This window comes from Ictalurus punctatus, chromosome 4 (genome assembly GCF_001660625.3).
Source record: "Ictalurus punctatus breed USDA103 chromosome 4, Coco_2.0, whole genome shotgun sequence".
Taxonomy (NCBI): Eukaryota; Metazoa; Chordata; class Actinopteri; order Siluriformes; family Ictaluridae; genus Ictalurus; species Ictalurus punctatus.
In genome coordinates, this window is record NC_071284.1 from 10,678,967 (window position 1) to 10,699,271 (window position 20,305).

Genomic DNA, 20,305 nt, shown 5'->3' on the forward strand with positions numbered 1-20,305 from the left:
GTTTTCAAAATGTATACAGGCGGCTTTTCCTCCTCTTACAGTCATATTTGGAAGATTTTGGCTCTGAGCAGGCTGTTTAGTACACCTCCACCCTGCTTTCTCACATTGCACGGTGCTCAGAAAAGAGCTTCCTAACACCAAAACAGACCAAACAATTAATTGTCATAAAGATGGATTCGTTCAGAATACTATCCACCATGTCAGGCCGATCTGAGGTAGACGTCATTGTGTTTGCCAATCAGATTCAGGCAGGCCACTGTGGGCTGTACTGGATCCTGCTGAGGATGCTAGGATTGCTGATGGCAGTGGTAGTTCTTTTGGGCTGGCTGGAAAGAAGAGACTTATTAGCCTGTGGCTGGACATGCAAAGACATGTCCTTGTTTCATCAAAAGGGGCTCTAGTTTACCAGAGATGCAAGGCCTTCCTACTGAAGGGATGCACTTGGCAGCAGTGCCCTAAGTCTGAATTGATCACACAAATGCTGTGTCACTATTAAGTTTCAATTATAGTACTTTTATCATGTTGAATGTTTTAATCAACTGAAAATGGATTCACACAATGATAATTTTTGCTGTATTGAAAATATATTGTTTTGTATTGATTTTTGTATTTTTTAATAATCACAGCCAATGTGATTATTAATATAAAGAAAGTGTGACACCAGTGACATACATGTTATTGAGGTCTGCAGTGTGAAATAACAGGTAATATCTTTGGGCAAAAGATAAATGTAATAAACATGTTTTATGATATCTTCCAGGGTCGGGGGTTCGAATCTTGCCTCCGCACTGTGTGCACCAGAGTTTGCATGTTCTCCCTGTGCTTCGGGGGTTTCCTCCAGGTACTCTGGTTTCCTCCCCCAGTCCAAAGACATGCATTGTAGGCTGATTGCATTTATAAATTGTCTGTAGTGTGTGAATGGGTGTGTGAATGTTCCCTGCGATGGGTTGGCACCGGATCCAGGGTGAGACCCACCTTGTGCCCCGAGTTCCCTGGGATTGGCTCCAGGTTCCCACATGACCCCGTGTAGGATAAATGATATAGAAAATGGACGGACAGACAGACAGACGGATATTTTATGATATCATGGTTATGTTTTGTTTAAAAAGATTACTGTCGCAAGCAGTGTAGCATTTCTAAAATGTAAATCAAAATGTAAACAACATTATTAATTGTTTTCTGGAAAGTTTACAGTGCAGAAAACCATTATATTCCTAAACAGTTTCTAAAACATTATCTGGAAAAAGATAACCATCCAAAAAATATATATTTTTTATATTCAAAACTCCAGGATTCTCACACAGTCCAGATAATGAACCACCTAAAACTGGTTTCATTGTCTGGATTATTATTACTATTATTTTTTTTTTTTTATCATTGTGGCATTTTCAACTCCTTTGTATAAATGTTCATATTTTTAATTCCATCATAGTTTCTTGGTAACCTTGTACACTTTCATAAATGACGTGATTTGTAGATTTTCGGATTGTGATGGAAGGCGCTAAAAGAGGATTTTCGATAAGTACTACCTGGCAACCCCGGCAACCCCGCCTTAAGTGATGTACTAGTTGGACGTTGTGCTCTGTGCAGGTGTCAACATCAAACACACACCGCTTACATCTGCGACAGGCCGCCACACCTGGTTTACTTTAGCTAAAGGCAAAAAAAGAAGAACGTACAATGCTCAGACGAATTTTACAAATGGTAAGACAAACGGTGAAAGTTGTACTGTTGTTCTATCAAAGGTTCCGTTATGGTAAGCTAGCTGGTTAGCTAGGCAGCTCGCTGCTTCAGGCCTGTATTGGGACATATCAGGCCTGTGCATTAGGCGTGTATTCGAGGTTCGTTATATAAGTATAATTACGTGTAATTTGAGTTATAAATGTGGATAGGAGCACAATGACTATGTAGTAAGATCGAGTTGCCTGTTTGTCATCATTGGAGAAAGCCTAGCTAGCTAACTAGCTTAGCAAATTCAGCACAGTAATTGACTAGCATACTGGCTAAATGAACTGCCTAAGGTTAGCAAGAGGTCGTGCGAGCTTAGTAGAGCTAAAACCGTTAAAAAAAATATTTGGTTGTGACTCGTGCTAAAAATGACGTAATGTTGTGTTTTATTATTGTTGTTTATTATTGTTGTTTATTATTATTATTACACGGGTTTGTGAGTTGGTCACGTGAATAAATGCACTTTCTATTAGCCTCCAGTTCCAGTTGGACTATTTCTCACAACTAATAACGGATCCCGACTGAACCGCGTTTAAAAAAAAACAAAAAAAAGTCCGTTACAGATTCTGTTTTAGTTCAGTCCTGATTTCTGATTCCTAGGGAAATGTGATGTGTAGATCACTTGACCTGCTGATGTCAACAACGGCAGTGATTATGTTGATGTGAGAGTGTTTTCATGCAGTGTTTAGACTAACGATTGTTTTGATAAGCGGTTAATCTGGCGATTATTTCTTTGATTAATCGATTAGTTGGGTTGAAAGGACAGTTTTTATTTTATGGACATTTTTTCGGAAAATTTCACATTCTGTCCAATGTTATCCTTCAAACATTGTGTAAATGGAAGGCTATGAAAAAGGTATTAAATGTATCTATGTGGGTTATGGTATACATTGTGCAGAGGATTTAAAAAAAAATATATTATATTTTAAAAATAAAACAAATAAACAACAACTAATTGTCCACAAGCTTTAAAGCAGAATTTAAATCCCTATCTTAAAAATGCTTAAAAAAGAAAAAGCAGAAACTAAGTGTTAACTGGTAAGAGGTTGAGTGTTCTGCAGTAACACACACATTCACTCATCTGTAATGTTACTTTATTCTGTAAATGTATGACACTTCTTACATTTCTATACAATTACATGTTATAACCCCATTACAGTTACCGCTCTCATAAAAACACAGTTACTTTTCTTTCTAAATATAGCTAAATACAGCATCAAACAACATGTTTGATCCAAATTAATATTTTAGTCAGAGTTATTACGCTTCCTTTCTATTGCACGCTGTTTTATTAACGTACATGTGTGGACTCGCGCTCATTCAGTGAAGTTTAACGGAGACTCATTCGCTGTCAGGACGAGTCTTTATATAAAATGGAAATACTGGTGTGAATTTCTAGCATTTACAGATAAGGATATAAAGGTAAAAATGTAATTTCTGTGCTGAAGAAAACATTCCTGGAACACGTTAAACAGCACACGCATCTGTCGCAGCATCTGACACGACAAGCCACGTTAATACATTTACGAGTTTGTTTGAAGCGCTTAATATAAAACATTCTCATGGTTTACATGACCTGTATCGTGCACTTTTCCCACCACAGCTAATTCTGTGACCTCTGCTGTCTTTCAGATGTTTTATTCATAGAGGTGCGTTTTTCATCATTGTGAAGTGACATCACTTACGGGGGGGAGGTTATCCAGGGTGACGTCACAGACCCAACTAATCCATAATCAAGTTCCTTATCAATTATTTTGATTATTGATTTTTATCAATTTTATTGATTAGTTGTTGCAGCCCTAATTTAGACTTGTAATCGCGGCTTTGAGTTGAGTCCTTATAGCTGCTGCATGTACAAGATCTGTGCTGTTGTGGTCAATAACACGTTATCATAATTCTGTCAAAGTCAATTACGTTCTGATTGAACATTAGTATCAGACCCAGTACTGATGCCTATTGAGAAGCCTGTTTCAGAATTTTAGCTTTAATTTCCTGATATTTACATCTAGATGTGGTAAACAACCTAAACAACATGGCAGCTTTTGTTTGAACGCACCCATTTTTCAAATTATTAAAAATATAGGAACATGTGACCGACTGGTGTTTCTTGCTGCCCAGGTGTGCCCTGTTAGATTGATTGTTTAAACAATTAATAGCTCTGAATATCTGTTCTTGGTTTGAGCCCTGGGTTTCCCTGTGAAGACTGCAATTGTTGTTAAAAAGGATAAGCCAACATGAATTTCAGAGCGCTGTCTATGTGAGAAAAGCAAGCCATTTTGAAGCTGAGAAAAGAGGGAAAATCTATCAGAGCCATTGCACAAGCATTGCGCATAGTCAGTACAACAATTTGGAATGTTCTGAAGAAGAAAGAAACCACTAGTGTACTAACAACCAGACATCCAACAGGTCAGCCAGGTTGAAGATATCACAAGCCACCATTCAAAGAAGACTTCAAGAGCAGAAATATAGAGGCCATACCACAAGCTAGAAACCACTCATCAGCAGTAAGACTCAGAAAGCCATATTGGAATTCACAAAAAAATACAGAGTTGAGCCACAAAAGTTCTGGAACCAAGATTAACCTCTACCAAAGAGAAAAAACCATCGGCTCATGAACCAAAACATAAGAGCTCATCTTCAAGCATGGTGGAGGTAGTGTCATAGTTTGGGCTTTCATGGCTGCATCTGGAACAAGATCACTAATCTTGATTGGTGATGGAACTCATGATGGTAGCAGCAGAATGAATTCAGAAATTTACAGGAACATTTTGTTTGCCACTTTACAGAGAAATGCATCCAATCTAATCGGGAGGAGCTTCATCATGCAGCAAGACAATGATCCAAAACACACTTCCACCACAACAAGCGACTTTACCAGGGGAGAAAAGTGGAAGGTTTTAGACTGGACAAGTCAATCCCCAGACCTTAACCCAATTGAGCATGCAGAAAGTCCTCCAAAACAAATGACTGAAAGAAGTTATTGTAAAAGCCTGGAAAAGCATCACAAAATGAGAATGAAACAGTTTGGTAATATCTGTGTAAGAAAGGGATATTCAACCAAATATTAAGTGTTATTTACTTTAATTTACTTAGACTTTCTGTACCTATACTTTTACTCACCTAAAAATTGGGTAGTCTGCTACCAAAAGTGTCGTGTTTTTTAAGTGGATCGACGCGTCTAGATGTTAATATCAGGAAATGAAAACTGAAATTCTGATCTATCGTCCTATATTCACCTTTTGATCTCAAACCCAAATGTCTTCACTGTATAGCAAAAACAAAATAATTGGCCTTACCATTCTAATACTTTCGGAGGGGACTGTATATATTTTTATATCTATGATCTTTATCATTAATGTTTTTCTCTTGTTTTAATTTTAAATATAACTGAGCTCTTTTAGATGATTATGGATAAATAGTAAATTATTTTAAATAGTAGATTATTAATAAACAGTATTGTAAAAAGTGATAGTGTTAAATTACTTATAATCATCGGAATCACTTTTGAGTTCATTATAAGGAAGTAAAATGTTTTGTTTCCCCTGAAAAAACAAACAAAACTTTGCCATCAACTGCATTGTTCGTATGTATACGTGGCGTCATGTGACCTAATTTACTTTCTCTGAACAGTGGGTGATATGTCATGGGGTACAGTGTAGTATTGTTTGAATTCATTCTAGGGTCGAAGTTTAGTTGGGAGAATCTTTAACCATTTTCTAATGCGCTGTGGTGGTGTCGTGTTTTCCAGTGACTCCAGATGACAGCATTATCACATGCAACCCCTTCCTCTTTTCCTCTGTTCGTTAGTCAGGCTCTGGTTTAATGCTTCTTGTTTAAACTGGATATTAATATGTGGATGATAGTTGTCCTCACACAGCAATGAATTATTTCTAAATGGAAGGTATCAGAGTATTTCAGAAACTTGGATTGAGACCAGTAACAGGTGTTGTGAAATCGTGTGGAGTGTAACAGACAGGCCAAGCCATGCTCATCAAATCGCCCAGTTCAACTGTACCACAGGAACAAAGATGCACGTTATACACATATCTAACCTCAACTGGCCCTTCTCTCTCTCTCTCTCTCTGTGTGTCTCTCTCTCTCTCTCTCTCTCTCTGTGTGTGTCTCTCTCTCTCTCTCTCTCTGTGTATGTCTCTCTCTCTCTCTCTGTGTGTCTCTCTCTCTCTCTCTGTGTCTCTCTCTGTCTCTCTCTCTCTCTCTCTCTCTCTCTCTCTCTCTCTCTCTCTGTGTCTCTCTCTGTCTCTCTCTCTCTCTCTCTCTCTCTCTCTCTCTCTCTCTCTCTCTGTGTCTCTCTCTCTCTCTCTATCGGTCTATGATCCACACAGACTCCTGGAAAGGGAGGCTCCCAGGCACCTGAATCTGAGCAGCCGTCTGCTGACTTAAATAATGAGACTTCAGAGGTAACTTGAGTTAAGTTTTAATTTAATGTATGTGGCATTCACATTGTTTAACCTTACTTCAAATATACAGTTTGTAATTTTTAAAAGTCTTTCTCGATCTAATAGTCATATAATTTGATCGATATTAATGGATCAGTGTAGTTCCCTCACTAAGCTTCTGTTCTTCACTAAGCTTCATTTTTATAGCCTGGCAGTTAGCTTTTCCCTCAGTCACAATGGAACTGCACAGCCATTACTTTTTTCTTTTTCTTTTTTTCTTTCTTTCCACTAATGAGGCATATGTTGGCTAGTACGGTTTTTCATTGCAATTGTAATTTGCATCACATGCCTGTAAGTACCTAAGGTAGAATATAAGCCCAAAGTGTGAATTAATTACCTGTATATGTTTGTGCACAGGGCTTCATTTGTCCACAGTGTATGAAGTCTCATAACTCTGCTGAGGAGCTTTTCAAGCATTATGAAGTTTACCATGAGCCCCAGGAACAGCCGTCTCATCTCAGCTCCGGGAGGTCAGATCTCAACTCCATTTCCAGTCCTCCAGCTTTGTTCCTCAACGACATTGTTCACTTTTACAGTCTGATGTCCTCATTTTGTCTTACTATTTGCGTTTAGCTTAAAAGAATTCTTCATCAGAAATGGAAGCCCAGATAGCCCAAAAGCCCATGGTGTCAAGATTGTATCACAGTTTACTTTGAAATTTGTCTGCATGGAATTTGATATTTTGACTCACTGATGTTTTAAGAGTCACTTCTCCACGTGCTTTGGTTATTGTTTGTGCATGATCAGAAGTAGGGGAGAGTTTTGCTCTGAGCATTGATTTGACCAAGTAGATTTTTAAATATAAATAAATAAATAAAAATTGTTCTTTAAATTGGCCCTTAGTTGACACTGTTGTTTAAAGGTGCTGTTGTTTGATCATTTAAAGCTTCAGCTCTGTACGAGCCACTTAATGAGCAGGGTGTATCTTATTTTATCCTAGTAGGGGAAAATACCCTTACAATATCTACACTACACTAATAATAGTTGTTATAGTAATTACTACTGTAGTATTATAATAACTACTGTTTTGGTGGCATGTTAGGCGGGGAAAAAACATGCACATCACATGCATTAGTAGCGAGGATAGTGAGGACAGCTGAGATGATTATTGAGGTCTTTCCTCCCTCATCATAGACATTTACACTACACGCTGCATCCGCAAAGCCACCAGCACTGTGTATGAACCCCACACACCCCTCACACAAACTCTTCACTCTCCTGCCATCTGGATAAAGGTACCGTAGCATTCAGGCCCTCATGGCTAGACTGTGTTACTGCTTCTTATCCCAAGCCATCAAACTCCTCAATACTCAGAGACTGGACTGATGCACACGCCCACTCTCATCCGGAACTAAACACCATCCCTTACCCCTTGCAATTTTTGCACATTTCTGTATTGACTACCTGTATTTTTGCTGCTAACTTATAAAAATATCGTGTTTAATTTCTTGTCACGACTATACTCTTTACCTCTCTGCTACCACAATAAGTGCTATGTCCATATATGGTATAAGCTAATCTGCTGAATAATGTCATAGTACGTTATGTTTATATTGACAGCATTTTTTTTATTATATTGTTATTCTTTTACACTTTTTTGCACTACCTGTTATATCTGACAGATCTGACTTCGCACTAGAACTATGTACTGCTCGGCATGACACTGTGCCCATTGTCCTGTTTTAGTAGTACTGTACTGTCTTGTGTTGTTTGCACGTGCCCTTTATGTAAAAATGTCTAGGTCTTATTTAGTTGTGCCCTCTCATGTGGTTAGTGTGTTGTTTTATGTAGCACCATGGCCTGGAGGAACGTTGTTCATTTCGCTGTGTACTTTACCGGCTGTATATGGTTGAAATGATAATAAAAGCCACTTGACTTGATTATGCATTGAACCATGGACTGTAGATTTCCGTTTTCAGTTTCTGTTCAAAACTGTTAGACTGCAATAGGTCATTTATTAATACATAATTACAGACTGATATAGTGATCCCACTGACCTCTGATAATGGAACACTGTTGAGATACTAACAAGGCTTAAAAAGTAAAAAAAAAAAAAAAAATTGTATTCATATTTCTATCATTTGTTTTAATTTTAGGGAGGACTTATCTCTTTTGCGACAAGAAGTGCAGGATTTACAAGCGTCACTGAAGGTACTTACTTGCCACGTCATCTAAATGTAAAATTGACCATTTACTGTCTCTTACTTTCTCTATAGTTTTATTTAACATCATTTCTGTGCAACGATTTAACCCTCTTTTTTGTAATTGTTACAGGAAGAACGATGGTTTTCAGGAGAACTGAAAAAAGAACTAGACAAAGTGCAAGGACAACTGAAGCAAGTAATTTCTTTAAAATTTTAAATCCAATATTTTAATGCTATTAATTTAAACGTGCCATGCTCAAGCTAAAAGGGCTTAAAGGGTCTAGCTGCACATGTGCACAACAACTTTGGGTAATATTTATTTAATATGTAATTACTTTTGGGTTTTTTTCCCCATCCCAGGGACCTCAGACTGATGGCCAGGTAGGCATAGAGGACTCAGGTAAGCTCACTCTTCAGTCTTAAAATTTCTCTCAGTTGTTTGGTTCAGATATATCAGCATGCATAGATTGCTGTAGATGCTTTCAAATGGAAATTGCTGGTTCAAACGTCTTGCTTGTCTTGCATCTCAGAACTGGAGATGAAACTCCATGAAGCTGAGACCGAAAAGTTCAACATCAAACAGATGAAAGACCTGTTTGAACAGAAAGCAGCCCAGCTGGCCACTGAGATTGTAGGTAAGGGAACCTGAGAGTTTGCCTTCTTTTTACTTTCCTCAATGGAAATTGTTTGAAATGGTAACTGTATGGAATTATTATTTTGACGTGTGTCAAATGTGTTTTATTCCAGATATCAAGTCACGCTATGATGAGGAGAAGAGCCTGAGAGAGGTGGCTGAGCAGAAAGTGAGCAGCCTGCAGCAGGACCTGCAGAGAGAGAGACAGGAAAAAGACAAACTGCAGACAGAACTGGTAACCTACCTCTCACACTCACTCACTCACTCACCTACAAACACACACACTTTCATATTACTTACAATTTCCTCCCATGACTTATAAAATTATTTATCAACCCACACGTCAAGAAATGCCTGCATCCCAAAATACACAGGCCCGATTTAGAGTCTAATCATTTTCTCACTGTAATGTCAGCCGAGTGCATCTTTCTTGAACTGTTCCGTCATAGCTGAACACATTTTGAGGAAAGCGCTATCTGCTTACAAGAGTTCAGAGACCCCAAAGTTATTTTTTCATAACTTTTTTAATGACTTTACCAAGGACCAGCTTGCATTCACATTCACATTGGGTTTCTTGAATGGGTTTTTGGTTAAATTACTGAAAGAAGGTCTGTGGTTAACACAAGCTTAAGATATTTTCACGTTTTATTCGATGACATTAAATATATCAGTAATACCCCACTCGTGACTTTTTTAAAAGCTTTTACAAATCTTGAATAAGATGGTTGCTAACAAGTGGCTAAATGGGATTACAGAGGTTGTCGGGGACATTAAACATCATCATGCCAAACAGGAAAACTCATCTACTACAGCCTCATTGTGTTTATACTTACGCTCTTGCTAACGATTCCAACTCAAACTTTCCAACTTGTACATTTTCATTTTATAGTATTGTCCAATTGTAGTGGGTTTAAAAAAAAAAAAGATTTAGAAAGTTGTCAGAAGCTAAGTGGTGGTGAGCATTTTACTTCAGACAATTGTATTTAGGCTTCAGAATTCATAAGTTTAATTCATTTGTGAAGATTATCTTGATGAACAAAACATGTAAGAATCATAAACTTTTGTTGGTCACAGAGCTTATTTTCTGCAATAATCTAAAAGCAAATGGAAAAAGCCTGTTGGATTTTTGTCATGGGAACCAGGATGATGCTAACTTCTGGGTTGACCTACAAATATACAGTGCACTCCACTAATATTGGCACCCTTGGTAAATATGACCAAAGAAGGCTGTTTACCCTTTGTACATTTTGTTCAAAAAATTCACAAAAATACTCTGCTCTCATGGATATCAAACAATTGCAGACAAGGCAGGTTTATCAAAAAAACAACATTGTTAAATATAGGTATACAACAATTATTGCCACCCCATGAATTCATACGAGAAAAATATATTTGACGTATATTCCCATTGACATTTTACATTTTTTTAGTACAACCATGACTCCCTGTTTCACAGGGTTATAAATATGAGGTAGCACATAGGCCATATTCCCTTAGTAATTCATAACAATGGGTTAACAAAGACCAAAGAATGTAGCTGTGATGTGCAACAAAAACAAAAGGTTGTTGAGCTTCACAAAATGGGAAGTGGCTTTAAGAATTTAGAAAAAGCACCGAAAATACCCATTTCCTCATTCAGGCAATAATTATAAGTTCCATTCAACTGGAAATGTTTTGGATCAACCTGGGAGAGGATGTATGTCTACGTTGTCTCTATTAACTGTGAAGAGAATGGTTCGAGTGATCAAAAAATCTCCAAAGATCACAGCTGGAGAATTGCAGAAGATATTATGGTGGTGGCTTGTTAATGTTTTGGGGCTGTTTTTCTGGACATTTTGTTAGGATACATGGTATCATTGACTCTGTGTAATATCAACAGATATTAAATGAAAACCTGACTGCCTCTGCCAGAATAGGCCATGGTTGGATCTTCCAGCAGGACAATGATCCAAAACATTCATCAAAATCAACACAAAAATTACCGACCACAAAATCAAGGTCCTGCCATGGCCATCCCAGTCCCCTGACTTGAAACCCATAGAAAACCTGTGAGATGAACCGGCATTATAGAAGACTGTTATCTTGGCAAAGGGAGGTAGCACAATGTATTGACTGAAAGGGTGTCAATAATTGTTGCACACCCATATTTAACAAAGATATTTTTTGGACAAACATGTTTTGTTTGCAATTGTTTGATATCTATGGGAGCAGAGAATTTTTGTGAATTAAAAAAAAGATCAAAAAGCTAAACAATAAAGACAAGTTTTCACAGACTTCTTTGCTCGTATTTTCCAAGGGTGCCTGTATAAGTAGAGGGACCTGTATGTCATCCCTGCAGCACTCTATTGGCCATGCTGTTAGGGAGGGAGCCGTGGCATACTCTCTCTCCCCATCAATCACAGTGACCCTAGCCAGTCATGCATGCAGAAGTGGGCGTATAGCACTTTCCTCCATCTGTGTTTTGTCACTCCCTCAGGTTACATGAGCAACAGTTGAAAAAGTAAGATGACTTCAAGTTCTCAGAGGAAGCATGTGATGGCCTTTGCCCTCCCTGGTTGGTAGTTGTGTGTGATAGGGCAGAGATGCCTGATGGGTGGGAATTGATCATGAGTAAAAATTAGAGAGAAAATCTGGGGGGGGAAAACCCAGAAGTGTTTTTTGGTTAACTAGTTTTATTTAACTAAAATTCCAGTATCAGGTGCCATTACACTTTGTCTAGTAGTGCGCTGAAAATATGTGTGTTATGACATTGATGATTAACTCCCTGTGTTTTGATTTAGCTGCAGAGGCCGGGAGTGGAGGATGTGGAGGTGTTGAAGAGGGAGCTGGTGCAAGTACAGACGCTGATGGACAACATGACTCGTGAAAGGGAGGAGGAATCTGCACGGATCAAAAATGAGTATGAACAGCTGCAGAGGAATTTCACTACCTCAGAGGTGAGACTCTTCCACATACAGCAATCAATGGGTCAAAATCGTATTGCATAACTTAAATGCTTATTACTTTTAAATGATTCTATTTCTACATATTTGTCTTATTTCGGGAATCTGGATTATTCACTTCCTGTTTTCCTAAGTAATCGAAATTCCAATAACTCTGTCTTCAGGAATGTTATAAATAGCTTTATTTTTTGCTAGTGAGGATTTATGTGGCAATGCCAGCTACACTCAGTGTTTTGTATGCTTCATTTGTTATTTTACCATTAACTGTACTGTTTTATGCAGGTATGTGAAAAAATTAAAACACCCCATGGAAATTGTTGGCTTTTTGGCATATTTGGACAAGCAAATGTGCTTGTTTGCAAAACCATGCCTATTAATGAAGTTGATATACTTGAACAAAACCACAAGGCAAATTATCTTTTTCAATCATTTATTCAACATCAATAGATGTGATATTCTTCTGTGTAAAAAGTAAGTACACCCTTGGCCTCAGAAGCTAGTATTGCCCCCTTTAGCAGAAATGACTTCTTGTAGGTGGTTTGCATAACTGTCCACGAGGCTTACTGCAATTTCCGACCACACTGCCATGCAATATTCTTTCAGTTGCAAGATGTTTGAGGGTTTTCTTGCATGTACTGCCCATTTCAAACCCCCGCACAGCATTTCAGTGAGATTCAAATCCGGGCTTTATCTAGTGTGCTTAGGATCATTATCCTGTTGAAAGGTCCAGTTTCAGTTCAACTTAAACTTTTGGACAGATGGACTCACATTATCTTCAAGCACTCTTTGATATGATGCAGAATTCATAGTTGAATCAATTAATGCAAGCTGTCCAGTCCCTGAGGCAGTGAAGCAACCCCAAACCATAACATTTCCACCACCGTGCTTCACAGTTGGTATGAGGTCATTCTCCTGAATAGCTGTCTTTGGTCTGCGCCAAACATGTCTGCTGTTACTGCATGGGTGGCTTCGGCTCAGGTGGTAGAGCGAGTTGTCCACTAATCATAGGGTTGGCGGTTTGATTCCCGGCCCACGTGACTCCACAAGACACCGCTCCCGATGGCAAGCTAGCACCTTGTATGGCAGCTCTGCTACCATTGGTGTGTGTGTGTGTGTGTGTGAATGGATGAATGAGAACCGATGTAAAGCACTTTGTAGAACCGCTAAGGTTAAAAAACCAATTAAAAAATATTGATTTGTCTGTCCAGAGCACATTATTCCAAAAGGCCTGGTCATTGCCGATATGCTCATCGTCAAACTGTAGTCTTGCAAAGACTTTTTCCTGTCATACTTCCAATGGAGGTCAAATTTGTTCAATCTCCTTCTGATTGTAGAAGCATGCACTTTGACACCAACAAATTGCATAGCTGTAATGAAATTTTGGGATACTTGGAGACTCCTTTTTGATAGTTGTAGTGGAAATTAGACAACACTCACAGACTCGTCCTCTGAAGGTAAAAAAAAGGTTTGTTACAGAAAGATGGTTAATGCAGGATAGAATAATGCAGGATAGAATAATGAGAGTGCTCTGAAGCGCTTGTGCTGAATCACTACTATATATATGAAACGCAGAACATGACACACTTCTGTGTACCGATAAGAAGCAGTTTGAGGCAGTTCAAACAGGCTTTGTTTCAGGGTCTTGGAAGATGTGCAGACAAACCTTGAACAGAAGAACATGTTTTCCCATTTTCCCATTCACAACCTAACGGTTCAGAGAAACATTCTTATACTGAATGCCCTGCCCATGGAGTGCAGTGACTGTGAACTCATTTTCGGGGATTCTTTGAATTCGCAGTATTTTATTACTGAATACGTTGCTCCTGAATGTACCAGAAATGTGACACTTTGCCCATTAATTACAAGAGATATACATGGTAACTGTGTAAAAGGAGAGGCGTTATACTTTAAAAGGTTAAGGGTCATGATTGTTTCAGACATTTGTGAACTGTCCGTCTGACTAATGTTGGATGTGGGTGTGTGCATATATTCCTATTCTTTGTGAGCTAACTGATAGTTTGTGTGTCTGTCACCTCTTCTGTTCCCAGGTGCCTCACCCTTCCCTTAGCTCCGCCCATCAGTTCGCTTCTGCTCTGGACAGTCTCTTGCAAAATATCCAACTTTTCCGCAGATAAAATATGTGAAGTTGTATCTATGGGGGTGGCCACCTGGCCTTCCTCTTCCGCGTCTTTTTGGTTTTCTTCTCCTCTCCATCTTTCTTTCCTTTCCCTCTCGTATCAGCTTCTCCACATGGATTGCATACCTTTCCACTTGTGTGAGGTTCCTGGTATCCCAGGTGATACATTGTTGTTGACTATAGCGGCAATTTCTGGTTTCATGCCGTTCATAAAGCTGTTTCTGAGATGTGCCTCCCATGCTGTGACGGCCGCCCATCTGCCACAGCGTCGGGTTTCTCCGCGCCTGAGTTTGCACCATGGATCTCAGTGAGCCTGGACAGGTACTGTGATACAGTCTCTGAGTCTTGTTGTTTCTACTTGGCAATTTTTGTCATGTCCAGTCACACAGGAAAGGTGTTCGTCAGCCTCTGCTGGAGCGCCGTGATTTGTGCTCTGTACCTTGCGTTGACTCCACCATCCCACTGTGGGCTGATCAGGCGGAAATCGTTCTCTAGGAATTCACGTGAAACCTTGACCCAGTCCGTGCCAAGTTTCGCCACGAGCAGTCGTCGTAGTTCACGAGTGGTGGGTCTGAATTCTCCGCAGAATATCTGAAGTTCATCCCCAAACTTTCGTCATCCTACTTCACGGAGCGCCGGCAGATCCGTCATGCTGCTCCTGATGTCTTCCAATGTCCAGGGTCTGTGAATAGGGCCTCCTTCTCTGGCAACTTCTAGCATTGGGACATTTACCACAGCGTGCATTGCCCCTTCTCTGTCCGATTTTGTTGGTCTGAAGCCCTCAGGCAGCAATGTTGTTGGTCCCTTCACTTGGGATCTCGTGTGTAACGCCACTGGTGAAGTTAGGACGGCTGGCGCATAGTTCGGTGGGGGTTTGTGGCTCAGTTCTGACAAGTTCAGATAGAGTGGCCTAGGCTTGGCTGCTTCATCGTGAGGAGGTGCCTCTGAAACTGCAGGTTAATCCCTCCTTATTGGGTGGGGCGGAGTCCAGGTCGGGATTGGCTTTCTGCAATTTAGCACACTGAGAAACAGATGAGGGCCCTGCCTGACATTTTTTTCTCTCTTTTATGTTCCTCGCTCTGCCATTCAGAAAATGCCTTACAGTCTGCTAAAAACTGCACTTCGCTCTTTGTTTTAGGCGTCTGTCTCTCTCCTTTGTCTCCAAATTAAGTTTCTGTTGTTCTAACTGTCTGAGACTAAAACTACCTTTTTCTGGGAAAGCGCATTCTTTAACCCATACATCGTATAGGTTCAAACATCCTTCCCCATAATTCACACGGATGTCACATCTCAGGATGTGCTTTGCTACATGTTTTCTCCATATTTTATTTTATTTTATTTTTTCAGCTTCTGTAACTTTCAAAGTTTTAATCAATTTAGCATTCTATGAAAATCAAGTGAATATGCATTCTTGTGCACAGACAGAAAAGGTTCTAGTGTGTGCCAAATCTAGACATTCAATTAATCTCATAACCCATAGGTTCATCAGAGCAAACCTTAAGAATGTAAAAGAGTTTACCTGTGAGGCGAGTCCACATATAGCAGTTTGGTAGGGCTTACAGTTTTCTCTTCCCTTCTTTTTTTAAAAAAATAATTTCTTTTTTTTTTATCTCAGTAAAATTTACTTGTGCGTTAAATTTGCCAAATGTATCATGTACCACTGATCTGATGGAACTCGTGAATGGGGCATGCCACTTGATGATAACTGGCCGCAAAAATACTGCGCATCTTGCGCTTCTTAATAAGTACTCTCTTATTTACCGCTCGAACTGGACTCTTTCCGTTAGCAATTTTTTTTCTGTTATTATCTCTCTCTCTATATACCCGTCGGTATATATCTTAGTTTTGAAGCTGTGATCTAAGAAACACCAATATCTCTGCCGTCGCAGAAGCGAAGCTCTTGGAACTTCTTATAAGAAATCACTCCATGTAATACTTCTCTCAATGTAATAAGCGCATTTCTTAAGACAGCAATACACAATGACTTCATAAAATTCTAATTCTAAATTCTTGAAGATTCCTACCAGTCAGTGGTGAGGCTGCATCCTCTTTCACTCTGCACAAAAAGGGCAAACCATCTGCGTGTCAACACGGACTTCAGGATAAAACTTATACACGAGCGTCCTCCGGTTTGCTTGTTGTTTAGAAAAGCTGAAAGACTCGCACAGCCCAGCCAGGAGAAGCCAAATTGTTGTGGAAATTAGACAACACTCGCAGACTCGTCCTCTGAAGGTAAAAAAGGGTTTATTACAGAAAGATGGTTAATACAGGATAGAATAAAGCAGGATAGAATAATGAGAGCGCTCTGAAGCGCTTGTGCTGAATCACTACTATGTATATGAAACGCAGAGCATGACACACTTCTGTGTACCGATAAGAAGCAGTTTGAGGCAGTTCAAACAGGCTTTGTTTCAGGGTCTTAGAAGATGTGCAGACAAACCTTGAACAGAAGAACATGTTTGTGTCTCTGTATAGCAGATAAACATTCTGTACTGATCTCAGTGAAATAACATGGCCTTCTTAGGTGTATTCCTCAGATGAAGATGAAGATGAACAGAACAAAATTATTACAAAGTAAAAATGAGTAATTTCCCTCACACGGTCTTGGGCTGAATTTGCTGGGACGGCCTGTCCTGGACAAATTGGAAATCTGCGCCATTTGTAGATGATTTTCCTTACAGTGGAATGATGTATTTCAAATAATTTGGAGGTCTTTTTAAATTCTTTGCCAGACTCATAGGCATCCACAACCTTTTTTCTGAAGGCTTTACAGAACTCAGGTCTTAGGATGATGACCCCACGCACCTCAATAACAAAGGGAACACCAGACACTAGATATCAGAGGGGTATAAATAAGACGGGTTCCACCTGCACTCCCTAAGCAGCTTATAATCCCTGGCAATATGACTGTTTTTTGTTTTTTTTGTTTTTTTAAATTTACATTGTGAAAATTACTACAAAATGTCAATTTTATGTGTCATTTGATTAGAGTGCATCTAATAATAGGCACTGTTTCAAAGACGATCAAATGTTTGCTTGTCCAGATATGTCAAAAAAGCCAACAGTTTCCATGGGGTGTACATATTTTTTCACATGACTCTATAATTAAGCTTATACTTAAGATATACTTCAGTTTATTAAACCTTGGTTGCAGGTGACCAATACATGGTCTGCCCTCTATTGCTTGATTATGCATGTTATGCATGGCTATAGCTTCTGGTGTTAAGCAAAGGCAAAAATAAACTACATATAATAATATAATCATTACCTGCTTTCAGATTATTTATAGTTTCATAGTCATGTAAACTGTGTAATGTCAGATTTCTTGAAAGATGCCTGAATTTTAGACCAATAATGCGGTTATACATCTGTTTTCCTCACCTGCAAAATGACCACAAAGCAGCAGCTTCCCCCCAAAAAAATTATTGTTTACAGTAAAACAATCCAGTGTTTTAACTTAACAGAAAAATACATTTAAGTTCTATGAAACACATGATGTCTTTAGAAACAAAACAGTGTTATATTGTTATATTAAGTGCATATGAACACATTGGAGTAGTTGTTGCCAAACTCTGATTTTATCAAAATATTTTATAAATGCAATTGTTGTTATTGGAAACATGTATATAAGTATATTTTCCTATCCTTAAAAAAATGTTCTATCAAATATTAAGCTGTTTTCAAGTTGATTGTTTAACACAGTTGAGTGTTAAAGATTCTAAGACAATTTCTGTGTTTCACATTGGTAAGCTTTTGATATGCAGATGTTCATGGAGGAGACATATTTGTACTGTTTCCTTGGTTTCTCACTTACCTGGGTGTTGTGCTTGTCTGTCTCTGTCTTTCCCCTCATTCCTACTCTCCCTGCTTTGCACTTGTCTTGAAGATTCGTAAACTGGAGGTAACACTATGTGCTTTTACCTACATTTTGATCTCCTTTCCTGAAAGCTTAAACATTGAAACCACTTTAATGTCCTTGAGGGGATTCTGCATGGCCTAGAGCTGTTGCTCCTACACTCAAAGTGTTTTGTGCTCACATTTTGGTTCTTGTACACAGACAACTGTCTCTAAACTGAAGGCAGAACTGGAGAAGGGTCCCCAGGAGGCTGCGGTGTACACGCAACAGATCCACCAACTACAGAGCAACCTGGACAACCTCCAGCAACAGAGCCAGGTACATACACTCATGGAGTACGCAAATAGACCCGTCATGTGATCGGTTTTTGCCGCCTTCAGCAATACAGTACAATATGCCAACAGCCAATCTGCCACTATCCTTTAATGACCTACTTTATGGCCCCTCAAATCCCACGTGCTTTTAAAAAAAATGGCTGTGATGAGATCCTGCAGCCTTGATGATCTTTGTGATGGTATTTCCATGAGATTCCTATAGGGAAAAACAGACAGTTTTACAAGAAGGCCCTATTCACTGCTGACCCTGCCTAGGATGACTGTGTGACTGTGTCTGTCAGCGTGTGCTGACGCGCTTTGAAGCCTCTGTAATTAAACTAGCAGGAGGTGATGTGTGCCATGCCACCACTGTCCTTTGGGGTGATGTATAGACCCATGTAATGGCCCTCAGCTGCTTGTGTGCCTGTTGTCAGGAGGGATTAGAATGTCAGAGTGTTGTGACGTGGAGTCTCTGGGAACATTCAGACTGCTTCTCCGAAGTAGGTGACTGGAAACAAGTTTGATATGTCAGGTATCTGAGGCCAGGTCATCCTGGCAAACAGCCTGTGTGAACTGCTGAGGCTGATATGGTGCAAGAGGAAGAACAGATAAATAAAGAAAGGCTTCAGAAGATAACATGCAAAGCTAAGGGACACTAATTGGAGAGATGTGAAGAGAACTGACGAACAGATCAGTTGTTAGTTAAATGTAGGTAATTTTTTGTATCCATGGAGTGATTGTGTAGGCATAGTTACTGAGCCCATCTTTGAAATCATTTCAAAAGTGCCCTTAAATCTTTTCTCTGAAACCTACACTGGAATGCCGGATTAGTCAGCTGTTCCCATCGATTGAAACAGCTTTTGCATGAATTCGGTTTGTGCGATGACTGACTAAAAATAACAGATGAACAAAAGAAAACGATATCTTATTGGCAATAGGACAGAATAAGATTAAAGTACAGGAAAAGTTGCTCGTAAAAACAACCGCAGCTGTCTCTGGTATAAGTTACACACGGACAAATCTTGGTTCGTGACGGAGGTTGGCCCTGTCACCACACCCTATTAGCAGCACTCTCGTTATCGAAGCTGACTTTATAGCTTTCTCAGAGCAGGATTTAGCATACTGTCCACTGGTGCTCCTTGTGCTATCCCAGGCATTGTAAAACCGTCCGCTTTTAAATGTTACTTCACGCCGGCATTGAGAATGGGAGGCCAGCCGTCTCCGAGGCTGCGTCTGAAGAGAACTCTGTGATTTTAGTGCTTGTCTCTTTTAATTTTGTCTCGCTTTTTCACCTGATCAGATTTGTGGGTTCTAGCAGGAGTGTATGCTACATTCAGTGTGAACTGTTTCCCATGTGTCTTAGAATTAACAAGATGGCAGATATTTATTAGTTGTTTTATTAGATGTTTTATTCTGGGCTCAAATGCTGTTCGAGGACAGTCCATCACAACTTTACTGTGCAATGTGCAACGTCATTTCTAAATATGTTTTCATATTCCTCCATAATATGTAGCTTGTTATATTGCTAATTGCGATCCCGGAGTGACGGTATTTAAAGATTTCTTCTTAAATTGAGTTTTTTGTTTTTGTTTGCAGATGCCTTCAGATTCTTCGTTCAGATTGTTCATTACTGACACTATGATACTGCATTTTTCAGATGCTGTCAGCAAAGCTGGCACGACGGGAGAAGGAGAACCAAGAACTGGAGGAGCGCCTGGGCCAGGAGCAGGTGTCCAAGAAGAATCTGCAGGCCAGCCTTCACCAAAGGGATTTGGAGCTGCAGGAGAGCCAAGCCCGCGCATCAGCAGGAGAGGCCTCCGTCAGTCGGGCTCAGGCTGAGTTAACTGAACGTGGGGAAGAGGTGAGGCGCCTCAGAAAGGAGTTGGCTGAGCTCGAGAAGAGCCAGCAGGATCTCAAAGCCGAGCGCAAGCAACTCCAGCAGCAAAGGGATGAGCGAGAGAGCCAGACCTTGCAGCAGCAGGGCGAGATCAGCCAGGTCAGATATACACGCAAAATGCACACGGGCACTCCGATGGGCACTCTGAAAGAGAATATAGTTTACATTGACGTGAACTGCTCTGTACTTTGGTGTG

At 39.7% G+C, this 20,305-nt stretch overlaps 1 protein-coding gene across 2 annotated transcripts in view; it reads left to right on the forward strand.

Annotated features, from left to right (window-relative positions):
* Positions 1–1,544: 1,544 nt before the first annotated feature.
* The window catches only part of eea1 (early endosome antigen 1), a 38,064-nt gene continuing 19,303 nt past the window's right edge, over positions 1,545–20,305 (forward strand). The window contains exons 1-11 of one of the 2 annotated variants that reach the window (XM_017465828.3): positions 1,545–1,704; positions 6,072–6,146; positions 6,543–6,655; positions 8,282–8,336; positions 8,460–8,525; positions 8,690–8,729; positions 8,860–8,964; positions 9,077–9,198; positions 11,744–11,899; positions 18,100–18,216; positions 19,870–20,208. In XM_017465828.3, the coding sequence (XP_017321317.1) occupies positions 1,681–1,704; positions 6,072–6,146; positions 6,543–6,655; positions 8,282–8,336; positions 8,460–8,525; positions 8,690–8,729; positions 8,860–8,964; positions 9,077–9,198; positions 11,744–11,899; positions 18,100–18,216; positions 19,870–20,208 (1,212 nt within the window). In that variant the 5' untranslated portion in view covers positions 1,545–1,680. Of the gene's footprint in view, positions 1,705–6,071; positions 6,147–6,542; positions 6,656–8,281; positions 8,337–8,459; positions 8,526–8,689; positions 8,730–8,859; positions 8,965–9,076; positions 9,199–11,743; positions 11,900–18,099; positions 18,217–19,869; positions 20,209–20,305 lie in introns of those variants that run through there. The other variant, XM_053677946.1, reaches the window with a different exon arrangement.